Source organism: Primulina eburnea, chromosome 16, assembly GCF_022965805.1.
Source record: "Primulina eburnea isolate SZY01 chromosome 16, ASM2296580v1, whole genome shotgun sequence".
Taxonomy (NCBI): Eukaryota; Viridiplantae; Streptophyta; class Magnoliopsida; order Lamiales; family Gesneriaceae; genus Primulina; species Primulina eburnea.
This window is the reverse complement of record NC_133116.1, coordinates 11,445,969-11,460,315: the sequence shown is the minus strand read 5'-3', so window position 1 is coordinate 11,460,315 and position 14,347 is coordinate 11,445,969. Positions and strand designations below refer to the sequence as shown.

Genomic DNA, 14,347 nt, shown 5'->3' with positions numbered 1-14,347 from the left:
TTGAAACAGTTTATTTCGCACCGCAAGAGATAATATGGCCGAAAGTCCTTGAGCACATAAAACAAATAGATATGGAGATAAAGGATCACCTTGACGAATACCACGCTTTGGGATCAGCTTACCATAAGTATTGTGATTAACACGGATGAATAAGAGACAATAGATATACATTTTAAGATCAGCCTTACAAAACTCGCAGCGAAGCCTAACTTCAGCATGATGTCTTCCAAGTATCTCCATTCTACGCGGTCATATGTTTTTCTAATGTCTAACTTCAAAGCTCCAAATCCCTTCTTGGCTTTCCTTTTATTGCGAATACAATGCATACATTCAATCCAATAATAAAATTATCATGGTAACCAATGCAAGAGTCCAGTGGTCCGTGTAACATGTATGGACAACTGATGATTAAACAAGACATAGAAAAAAGTATTAAAGGAACGATCAAGAGGGGATAGTATTACATTTGTGATATTGGCACACGGAAAACACTGAAAAAATCTTCAAGAAAAAGCACCGATAAAGAAATTCAAATGGAGAACTACATACAGTTATGTAAGACTCAGGGTTCAAATTACAACGCTGTATGAAAGCATCTACTGCGGCAGAACTTTGACCTGGAAGAATCTCAAGAACATCGCCCACTTCATATTCTATTGACTGCAGACATGAACACAACACATTAATAGAAAAGAACATATGTATGGTTTTAACCATAAAAGAAAACGGACAACTGCCTATTTGAGAATGTTTAGCATGACTTACAGATGGAACAGCATCAAACTCAAAGTAGCGCACATCCTTCCCACTGCCCTCTCTACTTAATCGAAGATTCTTGGTCTATAATTACAAACAAACTTGATCACTAAGGTGCAAATTCGATATATATGATAACTGTTCATATCTATCATATTTTCAAACAACTCAATACTCATGTTTACCAGTAGGAGCATGTGTAACCTATGGATACTTATATACCTTGCACATGAGTTTCAAATAGTTAGATGAACTGAAAAAAACAAATCAACTCATCCCTCTAGTACCCAAGCATTTCTTAAGAAAATTAACTAGCTGGGAAAAACTCAGTGGACATGAAAAAAAATGCAAGTCAAAGGTTTCCAGATCAACCTCTAGCTAAAACACACTTCCATCAGCCCCTCAACCAACCAACAACAAAAAGCGTTTGAATGTTGTCAGCAAGAACAAACAGACAAGAGTTGTTTGATCAAGTGCTTTGTCCTTATATTGTAACCAATCAAATTCATGAACCAAAAGAAGTTGCTTTTGGAAGCACGTGTGGCCTCATAAAAACTTTGGTATCTATATATACATCATTACAAATTTACAATCAGTGTTCTTGTCAGTAGGTTGTGGGTAAATTATAGTCAAAACAGGCTTCCTGTGGATCGGAAACCTTTTCTATTTCTGTCAGAAAAACACATTTTCAAATATTCTCAAGTCAAGGATTTATCCCTAGGAAGAAAGATATGCTATACTGCTGAAATTTGACGGAATAGTTTTGAAAGACTTAAAACACTTGTAGATGAAGAAAGCACAACTGAACAGGTAAACAGAATATCACGACAACTATTTTACTGCTAAAGACAAAATATGATGATAATACCATTTTCAGGAAGCACTCAGGCCTGTTCTTCCCAGAAGGTACTGCAGGAGTCATTGAACGGGTCCTCTCAACCTGCATCTCAAGATACTTCAAACCTGTACAGAGTTTTCACTTCAATACGATCTTATAGTGGCAGAAACATAGACATATTTCTAATAAAATAAAAACTTCGGATATCATCAATGCATTATAATATCGAGGAATAATGAAACAATGAAATATGGAAGACTTGTTGGACTTTCAAGTTCACCAAATATCTAAGAAACAAGTAACCTGTGGCATTTGAAACTGGTGATACCCCTTCATTGATGTCATGATATATAATTTGTGCTCTAGGTCGATCAATTAAAGCTGCATCTGGATTGACAAAAACTGGACCATTTGGAAGTAATTTGGGATTCATTTGATATAATATATTCCACAAGGAGGACATCCAGGGATCCAAAGCCCCTTCATACCTATGAACGAAATGCCAATCATAAACCTTTTATGAGAATGAATAATTTAAAATATTCACATTAATTTGAATAAATGAAAATTAAAAAGTTGAATATCTTAAAATATGCAGGAAACAACATAAAGTGCACAAATCATCTGAGATCCATTGTCACAGGAATAGCCAAATGAACAATTAGCATCATACTACAAGCATTTTGGCAAGTGAAAATTAGTACCAAATGACACAGCCATTAAAATACACCATCAAGACTAAAATTTCGTGTTCTACACATATATGGACTACACAAAACTAGAAGGTTATTCGAGCACACTAAACTTGACTTCATATATAAGAGGAAAATAATTAGGTAGGAGGAGTGGAATTCCTAATGTTAGATGCACACTCCATAATTGCTCTGATATCCATAAAATGTTTATAATGCAGCGAAAATGTCCTATTGCAAACTGTCACGTTTCCCTGTAAATTGATTAAACGCTAACACCATTTGGACGTTGAATTTGCATCTCACTAGAATCCAAACAACATGAAGTGCTTTCATTTCTCATGTTTTATTGAATTAAACGGGGAAAGACCGTAAATTCCATATTGTAAATTTCATAAGAGCTAATGGTTAATCATCTAAAATCATGTGAATAAATATTGTACCCTGAAGGATGCTGATCATCTCCCAGACCTCTTTCAATAATTGCCAATGCACCAAGATCTAACAATCGTTTATCGAGCTTCTTCGCTACAAACTACGACCAGAAAATCCATTTATGTCATGGAATTAATAAGCAAGGAAAGATTATGGAAAAAACTTTATGAAGATGCAATCTGTTAAAACAATTATGACGGAACATTCCATTATGAGAATTTACAACCAAACATATGATACCTATCCAATAACAATACACCCTGGTAATCTGAAAATAGGAGAACCAAAAATTTCCTCTATTTATGGCAATTGAAAAAAAATAAGATCAGGCCAATTATATCAAGAAGATCACTTTTTTTTTCATCATTATATTTAGAATGTTCAACAAAAAAATGCATGTTTACAGTGCGGAAGAAGGAATACCTTCCTTTAGAAATAAGTTCATGAATTGTAATAAGGTGTTGATCTAGAAATAAGGTCATAAGATGATTTAATAAAGTAAAAATAAAAACTTTACATTATATTTTTGGTAACTTGAATCACCCAATCCAAAAACGGCATAACAAACTCCATTAAGCCACCCATGTGACAAATTTTTTTGCAGCAAAAACCTCCAAAACCCCTGCCAAATAATCTTGATTATGACGGATTAAAGCTAAGCACAAAAACAAAGAATTTATTATCATTAAACATAAATAAAACCTTAATAGAATCAGGGGCATCTCCTTGTCCTGTGGTTGACACCACAAAAATCACTTTCTCTTTTTTTGGTAAGTCACTCTGGCCAAGTAACCAATATAATCAGCCTACAAAACATTTAAAAAAACTGAAAGTTGGTATGCTCTGAAATAACGAGTAGAAGTATACCGGATGAAACTCATCCACAGAGAGGACAGAGACAGAAGGGCAACCGCGGCGCTCTGCCTCACGACCAACCTGCTCAGCAGCATCTATGGCATTTCCTGTTTCTGAAGCATACAATATCAGCAGATGCGTATTTAATTTCCCGTCCATTGTGCCAATCTGTTTTTGCATCATCAGATCTTTTAGGCACAGGAGCTGATCGTTGTAACATTACTAAAATAACTAGCCAAAATACCTGCTTCTCGTAATCATTAATGATCCAAATAAAAACAAAGTAAGAAATTCAACACGTACATCATTGAGTAAATCGCAGATAAAGGTCAGTGAGGTACAGCAAAACTGCTGAATACAACCATAAAGAAAAGTAAATAATAAGACAAGACATTCAACATATCAATACTTTCTGACTGAAGAACTCTTTTCCATTTCTAAACGTCAATTCTTAGGCACCCAATTGTGCTGCCCATATTAACCTAAGAATCAAAAAAGTTTCCCATAACCTTATTCTAACAACCAGATTTGGTAACCAATTCAAAATGGTGCTATTAAATTTTACTTCTTTTACATTGAAGTTTATCATTATTTCTAATGATATGATATTACTGCTTCAAAAGAATATTATTTTTTAAGATCAACACATATATCATGTGAGCTAACAAATTGAGTTTGACATATTTATTTAAGCTTTGGAATCTCTGGCTTTTCATGGATCAAGTACAAATGTTTTTACTCTCATGGTATTGTAAAATCACGAAGATTTAATATATTATTCTCATATATTAATGACACACGCAACGCGTGTGCCTTGGTGGCTAGTGCCATATTAATGTAGATTGATGAATAATGAAATTATTTAGAACTGTTAAAAAATAACATAAAATAATTCTTTTGAAAACATAATTATAATACTGATATATTTATTCAGCCAAGAACCATCTCAAAACTGCTTGCGATATTTCTAGGCACAGTTTGCTCCCGCTTTTTGAGTTGTTATCTCATGGGGGATTACTGCTCATGCTTTTGGGTATGCATCACATATATTAATCTTCAATCTCCACCATATAAAATATGTTTATTATTAATGTTGTCAAAAGATAGTCTAAAATATTATGCATTTCAATTGCTCGTGCCTGCATCATATCCTGCGTTCCCCAAGCTTGTTTGTGTTCTAAACATACAATATGCTCTTTGCTAATTGAAACAGCGCCTGGTTTGCAAACAAACCATAGTGGGAGGACACGGGTAAACGCTAGCTTGGTAAGGTGTCTAAATTAACATAGAATATCCATTGCATCCATCATCGGTTCTTGATTTTAAGCTTGCGAATCACAGCAAACACTGGAAGCGTTTATTGTGATATCGGGTCTCATCCAACTACTCTACCTGCTTCGTCTGCATGCTGGCGTCTTTAACAGCAGATTCGGGCCGACTTACCAACGTTAAGGGAACCTCAAAAAATAGTACCACAATTTCCAAGTTCACAATCTTTCGGGTTTCCACAAGGTTAACGTTCGTGTAAGTCTGAACCAAGTGATTATCATGTGGTGAATATTAGAATCTTGGCATTTCTGAGTTGTAAGAAGTGGAAAATTGCAAGATTTTTGATAACTAGAGATGTTTCGTTGCTTCAAAAAATATCTATTTATTCTAGTAAAGCTTTGTGATACTGATGTGACAGATCGGTGACGGAAACAGAAATCTTCCGTAACATTTTGGAACACATCGTAGTTCTTTAAACCTCGCAAGTATTTATGGCGATTAGAACAATCTTTCAGGGGACATTTTAGTTCCCCAAACCTCCGATGGTATTTATGGCAATTAGATCGTGCAATTTATCCAAAAAGCGAATTAGTAGGGTATTTTTTCCCCTCCAAAAAACTAATATTGTAAAACAAATATTAGTGTTAGTAAGTTACATGGCAGATGGAAAGAGTACAAGACGCAAATCTAAGGTATCTCACAGTACCCCATATCTCTTATACAAGGTTTTCTACTACAAAATAACAAACTAGGCCATTTCTCGTAGACCCATTACCTTTTAGCGCTTCAGAGTTCGTGATCCGCCTCAGAAGAGTGCCATTCGGCTATCGCCAGAGTATGACGGCCACCACAAGCAACTAGTTTAGCACACCACCGGCCTTCAGCTGCACTGCCGCTGATGCCTTTAGGAGGTGGAATTGTTATCGGAACTTCAGCTGGATTCCCTGTTGTCACCTTTCGTCCATATCCCAAACGTCCATGGTCCCCTCGTCCAAACTGCAAGCATCAAGATAAGTCAGATGTGTTTTGCATGACTGCCTTGAAAACCACTTGAATTCAAGTTAAACATGAATTGGAAATAGAAAGTTTTGCTCATCTTGGGTTCCTGATTGAGTTTCAACACTCGGAAAAATGTACAGCAGAGAGAAAACGAAGCATTTATTGAGTGTTACAGAGATGCATTAAATAAATACCTTGTAATAACCACAAGAGCTGATGTTCCAAAACAGAAAAACAGAACTTTCCGATTTCAACTGAATTAAGTCGAATTGGTGAATTTTGTTCATCAATATTTATTCAAGACTATGTACATAAAACCTATATCAAATGGTCAGTGATAGAAAATATATAACATTAGAGTTGATGTTCCAAACATTTTTATTTTGTTTGCGGCTATCTACATTGTTTTTTATATTCCTGAAGGGCATATATTGATTGTTTATTTTTCTGAAGAGCATATACCGTTTGGTGGGCTGAATGGTTGATAGTATGTCCATTTGATGCATAAAAAAGATGCATATATTGCTTGTTTATTTTTCTGAAGAGCGTATACCTCTGGGTGAGTTGATGGTACGTTCATTTTTGCATAAAAAAGATTAAAAGATGTGTAAAGAACTTACTGAATACATGCAGCCATCCCTCGTTAATGCAACGGAGTGAGTACCTCCACAAGAAACCTGCAAAAAAAACAGAAGTTTTTATATTTGGTTTTCCAAAGAAGCATGCTATAAATAACAAAACAAAATGTTCACATCATAAAATTGCCTAATTACTCAAAGGGACAAACCACAAAACAAAGAAAAGAAAAGAAGCCATTAACAGATATATTAAATTCGTAACAAGCATAGATATGTCAACACAGTCTTAAAGAGCAAAAGCTAGAATTTGGCTTAGTCTATACCCAAATTCATGATACTATAAGAATGTGAGTTAAGGTGTTTTAAGTACCATGACAAACATGCAGTCACGCAAAACTGATGTTACTCAATTTTTATGAAAGCAACGAAATGAATGGAAGGCTGAAGGAGCATTTCGTTTGTTGCATTTTTATTTAAGTCATTACAAATTTTAATATAAGAATCACAAGGATGCTGATACATGTAAGAACCTGAACAATGTCCTCGCCCACTAAAAGTTGAACCCTTTGAGGAACCATTTTGCTGCTCTTGTCATCTCCAAATCCAAGTCTTCCGTGCTCCCCTCTGCCCCATCCATACACCTAAAGAAAAACATGAACTAGATAGAAGCACCGACATGTGTTCAAATGCACAAATTTTTAGCTGAATGAAGAGACATAATATATACCTCTCCATCATCAGTCAACGCGGTAGAATGCCATCCTCCAGCAGCAATATCAACCTGGACAACAATGCAGAGAATCGCTTAAGTCCAACCATAAGTAAAATCAAAGATGTTCTATTTCTCAAAATTTATTATGACGGTAAGTTCTAGACTATACTCTTTTCCATAGAACTCCAAATTGTTATTGCCATGTGATATCAGTAATTTCATAACGTATAACCTTCAAAATTCCATCTCTATTCACCGTCTTTTGTTCAGAAATTATCATTACTATAAAAATCAACCACAACAGTTAGTTGAAGTTGATATAATGAAACAATCACTGACTGGTGGCAAAAATAAAATGCTCACAAGATTCTATGCAATGGAAAAAGGAAACTAATGGCCAACAGAGTATATATAGAGGATGGTAACACAAACCAAAGTAAGATCAGAGAGGCCCTGGACAGGAATAGGTTGTGATCTTGGCTGGGTATCACCAATTCCAAGCTGACCATACTCATTATTGCCCCAAGCCATCAAAGTTCCATCGTCAAGAAGAGCTAAATTGTGAAATGCACCTACTGCAATTAACCTAACACTATCAAGACCTTGCACTCGAACTGGGGTCGAAATTTGCTTTCTGTAGATTGATTGACGTTAAACAAGTGTAAGCAACTAACTAAGCTACTTAATCCAATGAATGCCAGTAACAGATAAGAAAAAATCAGAAAAGAAATAATATATTTATCACAGACTTCAGTAAACCAAACATACATGTCTCCAGGAGGCCATGGTTGACCCCATGTCCATACATGTCCTTCTCGGGTAAGAACAACAGAATGAGTTCCACCAGCAGCTACCTGTGAGGTGAAAAAGTTAGGACTGTCACCGGTGAATCTGACTACTGGCTTGGCGCATGCGTATTGCATATACATTAGAAAATCAAACACATGGCAAAAACAGTCAAATGCTGCTTCTTGGGTTGATAAAAAATAATTCTAATTCTTTGGGGCCAAACATGAATAAATGTCGATGGTAATCATAGATCATCTAGAAGAATAATTATCAGCTATGCTTGATATTGAAATGTTTCATTCAGTACAAGTTCACTGCAACAATTTTTTTGATATTAATTAACCCAATTATCCGAGGGGAATGAAGTATTAAAATGATTATTTTCCATGCTTAAAACTGAGATACGGAAGTTTAACCACCTGACGAACAGAAAGTCTTGGCACACATCGCTGTGGAATGATTATATCTCTTCTGACAGGTTTGCCCATGTCTTCTTTCCGTTCAGGTTCTTCACCACACTGTCCATACTCATTCCCACCTGCACCGAAGAAGGTTCACCGTTCAGAAATAAAAGGAGCTAACTCTACTTTTTAGTCCACATATGAATCACGAAACTATCCTAGCACGAGATCAAAATTTCCACTTATTAACCACAAATAACTTTGAAAGCTGAAACTTCAACATTTTCCACTCTCACTTGGCCTCTGTAAAATGTAAACACATTAAAAAAAGGTACTGAGCAAAAACAGTAGACGTACCCCATGCATAAGCTCGACCTTGTTCATCAACGGCCAAGCAATGCCAGCCACCAATAGCAGCCTATGATCAAAACCAGAACACTTTACTTACAAAGAATGCCAAAGTCTACACCATTGTCAAAAAAACAAATAAATAAATAAGTCACAGAAAAGAAACCATGAAACACCTGAATAATTTTGACATTGGCAAGTGCCTTAACTTGGCTGGGAACATTCTCATTTTTGGTTTCCTGTGGATGGCCCAGTGTTCCCCTTTGATTCCAGCCCCATGTAAATAACTAAATCATCACAAGCATCAAGCAAACAAGCACACTATCAAACACAGTATAGACATATCATCAAATACAGTAAAACCAAGATAAAGGAGTTCAAAATTAGAACCTTTCCGTCATCACATATAGCAAGGGAGTTACGGCTGCCGGCCACTACAGAGCAAACGTTGCTAGAACTCAGAGCAGAAATGGCACAAACCCATTCTTTCTCCTCACTGTTTCCAATTCCCAACTGCCCATCTTCTCCAGAACCCCTAAAAAACCATTGAAACCTAGATACGAGTGAAAATTGATAAAGAGCATGTAGGGTAGACTGTAGTTTGATGAGGTAATGGGGGAGACCATGCAATAACAACAGTTTTGGAGGCCATAATTAGTGGGATGCCACTGCACCGGCGGGCTTCTACGACAAGTTCTCAAAGAACGTGTCTTTCGATGGAGGCTGTGGCTGCGCAGCCACAAATTTTGGGTAGGTTTCAACAGTGATTTCAAGTTGAATTGAAGCGCGTATCTGAATCAAAAACCATCTTTCCATGGAATGGATGATACTTCCAGAAACAAATTCCCAATATATTTTAGGAGTTTCTATCAATTTTATTATTATAACAAATGTAATTCATACAAAAAATATTTAATTTAAAATTTTAAACCTAATAACTTTATTTAAAAAATCTTAAATTTTTAGGGAAAAAAACATATCAAGTTAATATATTTATATTATGATTTATGCGTATGAAATATAATATAGAGATATATGTTCGTATACATAATTGAATCACGAATCTTTATTCATTGATACAAACATAAAAATTTAAAAGTATTTTTAAAAAACACAAAAAGTGAGTTATAGCTTTTATATAATAATAAACCTAATAAATTATGTTGAAAATATAATATGAAAATGTGTATGTTGAATGTTGAATGTTGAAAATTAGGTAAAATTAGGTGTTGAATGTTGAAAATTAGTGTGTGATGATGTATGTAATGATGAATTTATTTTTGGATTATGTGTAATGAAACTCTATAAATAGATCTCTCATTTGTGAAGAAAATAACAATTGAGTAGAGAGAAAAATATTATAAAGTGTGTTGTTTGGTAAATTTTGAGAGTTTGAGATTTTTAATTTTTACCATAAATTTTTACTTTTTCACAACACGTTATCAGCACGAAGCTCTAAAAGTCCTACATACTTTTCCAAGCTCCAAACAGAAGAAAAAGGTAACAAAAGTAATTATATTTATTTTACTATTATTTATTTATTATGTATTTATTTAATATACAATATAATGTTATTATTAGAAATAATAAAATAAATTTTTCATAAACTTGTTATAAATCCTGGGAGGATGTTAAGACGACATCCCATACTCCCGGTAATGGATACGACAAGTATAAAAGCCTATAAGGTTTTTAAACAAAATAAATTATGACACTCATTATAATATTATGATATGATATACATAATTATTTAAACATGTTTAATATTATATATACCATATTATTACCATAAAATTATACAAATACATACCTTTATTTTTTTGTACACCAACGGTCATAAATGGTAAAAAACGGCTAGTTTTTGCCCTATAAATATGATCTCATAAACACATTCAATCACTCCAACTTTCTCTTCTTCTCTAAAAATTATTCATCATCAAATTTTTCGTAGAAAAAATGAAGATGGCTTTCGCAAGGTTATTTTTAATTATATTAGTTATCATACTCACGAGTCTTGTATTTATCGGAGAATATCCTCCTCGTGTGTTTTATTTATTTTTACGAATACTTGTACTTGTTGTTTATCCATTACTTTGTATTGCAATATTCATTAACTAACAAAATGCATCGTGATTTTTAGTACCACCATGGCAAACTTGACAAAGCTCGAATTCATCGCTCTTGACATTACTGGGAAAAATTATATGCCATGGACTCTAGATGTAGAAATGCATCTTGAGTCATTGGGTCTAAGCGAGACCATTAAAGAAAATGGCATATGCACGTCACAAGAAAAGGCAAGATCCATGATATTTTTGCGTCGACATCTCGACGATAGATTGAAATGTGAATATCTGACTGAAAAAAATCCCATGGCTTTGTGGAAGGGATTAAAAGAAAGATTCGAACATATAAGAGAAGTTATACTTCCGACCGCCCGGGATGAATGGAATACATTGAGATTCCAAGACTTTAAAAAAGTCAGTGATTACAATTCGGCGATATATAGAATAATCTCGCAATTAAAATTTTGTGGACATGAGGTCACAGAATCTGAGATGCTTGAAAAAAACATTTTCCACGTTTCATGCATCAAATATTACTCTACAACAACAATATAGAGTACGTGGATTCGCGAGATATTCTGAACTCATCGTCTGTCTTCTTGTGGCGGAAAAGAACAACGAGCTTCTAGTGAGAAATCATCAGTCCCGACCCACTGGATCAACAGCATTTCCAGAAGTAAATGTTGTAAGTAAAAATGAATTTAAACCTGGAAACCAAAATCAATTTCAAAGACAAGGTTTTGGTCGAGTTCGAGGTCGTGGACGTGGACATGGACGTGGAATTGGTCGTGGTCGTGGACGCGGCCGTGGTTTTGAAAATAATAGAGATAGTTATTTTTATAACTCATCTCAAAAGAGCGTCCCAAACCATCCACTGAAAAGGTATCATGAGAATACAAGTGTTAATGAGAATCGCTCAAAAAGATATGAAAGTTCTTGTTACAGATGTGATACTCCAGGACATTGGTCCAAAGTTTGTCGAGCCCCTGAGCACCTTTGTAAACTTTATAAAGAATCATTAAAGGGGAAAGAAAAGGAGACCAACTTCACTGAACGCAGTGACCGTTTGAGTGATTCAACTCATTTTGATGCTGGTGATTTTATGAATGATTTCTCTGGAAATGATCAATATGCTGGTGGGATAGAAATGAACAATATTGATGCTGCAGATTTTCTCAACGATTTCTCTGAAAATGAACAATATAATGGTAGAATATAAATGTACAATAATTTATTTTCATGTATTCATAGAATAATGTTTTATTGTATAATTATGATATGTGTTATATTTAAATATATATTGCCAGTAATTTATTTCATTGCATATTTTTTTTTGAAGTTCAAATATGGAAAATGCTATGAGCAAAGCTGAAGTTTGCATACCCGATAGTGGTACAACGCACACTATCCTCCGAGATAAAAGATATTTCTTGGAACTAAAACCAACAAAAACAACAGTGAATACAATATCAGGTCCTGTAGACTTGATTAAAGGATGTGGTAAAGCACAATTTTTGTTACCTAATTGTGGGGACCCGGACGCTAATCATCTTTTCAATCATGATTGGGACTAATTAATCAATTATAATAAACAGGGTCTAATTTTTCTTTAAAATGCGGAAGGTAATGGAATCAAACTCCTATACATATCAGTATAAAAGTATAAATCTGATAAAATATACAATCATACAAACTCAGGTTCAACAACTACTATCAAGTGTTCAAACCCTAGCTCTAATCCAAGTCCGGTATCACCACTCTAATCTCAGTCTGTCTTCATCTCTGTGACCCTGTACCTGTCCCACCTGTTGTCATGCACACATACAAACAAGACAACAGCCGGATAACTCCGGTGAGATTTAAATATCCCAGTATAAACAATGTATTAAATGCAATCATATAAATCATATATAAAAACATAAACAAACATCAAAACATGTATCCAGTCTGACTACATGAATCAATGACTCGTGATCTAATCTTATCTTATCTCAAATCTAGGGATCCCAATCTAATTTAGACTTTGGTATTCTGTATCGAGTATCTGAGATAGAAGTCGATCTACATCTAAAGCTCTTCGATACACCGTAAGTCTAGAGTCTTATCGGTTCTGAGAAAGACTCGGCGGTTCTGCCCTAGCTAGGCTGTCTGCCCTAGACTCGGACTCTGACTCTGTTCTAAGTCAATACATTAACATATCAATCTGATAATCTGCAAATATCAATGCAATAAAATAAAGAATGTGATTTAGGGAAACTCCAGTCAAACCCAACTCGAGTTGTGCAATCCCGAATCAACATTTATTTATACCTTTCTTGTTGTCACTCTGATACAATCGAAGTCCGTCACTGTTCAATCTGGCAATGACAATATCAATATTCTAATCAAATCACAACATCTCTGTTTTATCAAATTCTGACAGTACAATCTTGCGATACTGATAATACTATATCAGTCTATATCAATTCCAAACGTTTACAATCAACCACCATCCAAATCTGATGTCAATTCTAGTCAATTTCATTCTGAAATTCATAACAATTCCATATTCAGTCCGTTTCTTAATCTGACTTCGATTCTACGTTGTCTAACATGTCAAGAATAACATATATGACGTGTGTTCAATTCTAACAACATCATAATTTCAAAACATGTCAAAACGTAGTAAAACTTACGTCCAGTTGAAGCCTGCGTTGCTAGGAACACAACACCGAAGTCGGATTTAAAATCTAACGGACGGATTGAAATATAAAGGCGTAAGGATTTTCACTCTTTTTCCCAAACCCTTTTCTCGGTTATATTCTGAAGCTTCTGAAGAATTTCGTTCGTATATATGTATATATATACGTTGCATGATTTCAAAACGTGGCCTCTTCCTTTTCAAAACACGTCTCTCGCTCGGGCGGACATAAATTTCCGCCCGGGCGAGCAACTCTCGGCCCTTCTGCGCGATTCAGTCTCGCTCGGGCGAGCACAAACTTCCGCCCGGGCGAGTAACTCTCGGCCCTCTTGCATAATTCTGTCTCGCTCGAGCGGACAAAAACTTCCGCCCGGGCGAGACACTTTCGGCCCACATCTTGGCTCTTCCTATTTCTTGGTCCAATAAAATCTCAGACTGGCCCGGCTATAACCACATTAAGTCATAATCCATAATCTCATATTAATCTAATTAAAATCTCGGGCATTACATTTCTCCCCTCCTAAGATACGATTTCGTCCTCGAAATCACAGGTATTTTATTCGTATCACTAAGGAGTGTATATACAAAACTGTATGCAAATTTACATCATCGAAATAACTCTGGGAATTCTTGTTTCATATCTGATTCAGTTTCCCAGGTTGTTTCTTCAACACCATGACGAGTCCATTGCACTTTTACAAGTGTAATCATCTTCGTTCTGAGCTGTTTTTCTTTACGATCGATAATCTGAATCGGTTTTTCAATATAGCTCAACGTCTCATCCAGTTCGGCCTCGTCTGGTTGAATAGCATGTGAAGCATCAGGAAGATACTTTCTTAGTAACGATACATGAAAGACATCATGTATTCCTGATAATGAAGGCGGTAAGGCTAGTCGATAGGCACGATCTCCTATCTTCTCGAGAATCT

At 35.2% G+C, this 14,347-nt stretch overlaps 1 protein-coding gene across 3 annotated transcripts; it reads right to left on the bottom strand.

Moving 5' to 3' along the window:
- Positions 1-5,502: 5,502 nt before the first annotated feature.
- On the bottom strand, positions 5,503-9,462 carry LOC140817323 (ultraviolet-B receptor UVR8-like). 3 transcript variants are annotated; one of them, XM_073176960.1, is made up of 11 exons: positions 9,296-9,462; positions 9,063-9,207; positions 8,849-8,959; positions 8,665-8,742; positions 8,343-8,462; positions 7,903-7,988; positions 7,567-7,768; positions 7,150-7,203; positions 6,953-7,063; positions 6,465-6,521; positions 5,503-5,841 (listed from the first exon to the last, which is right to left on the bottom strand). In XM_073176960.1, exons 1-11 carry the CDS (start codon positions 9,322-9,324, stop codon positions 5,632-5,634), a joined length of 1,203 nt encoding a protein of 400 aa, XP_073033061.1. In that variant the 5' UTR covers positions 9,325-9,462; the 3' UTR covers positions 5,503-5,631. The 3 variants fall into 3 exon arrangements, with proteins under 3 accessions (XP_073033061.1, XP_073033062.1, XP_073033063.1); XM_073176961.1 differs by having other exon boundaries at positions 5,505-5,841; positions 8,343-8,461; positions 8,682-8,742; XM_073176962.1 differs by having other exon boundaries at positions 5,628-5,841; positions 6,943-7,063.
- Positions 9,463-14,347: the final 4,885 nt, after the last annotated feature.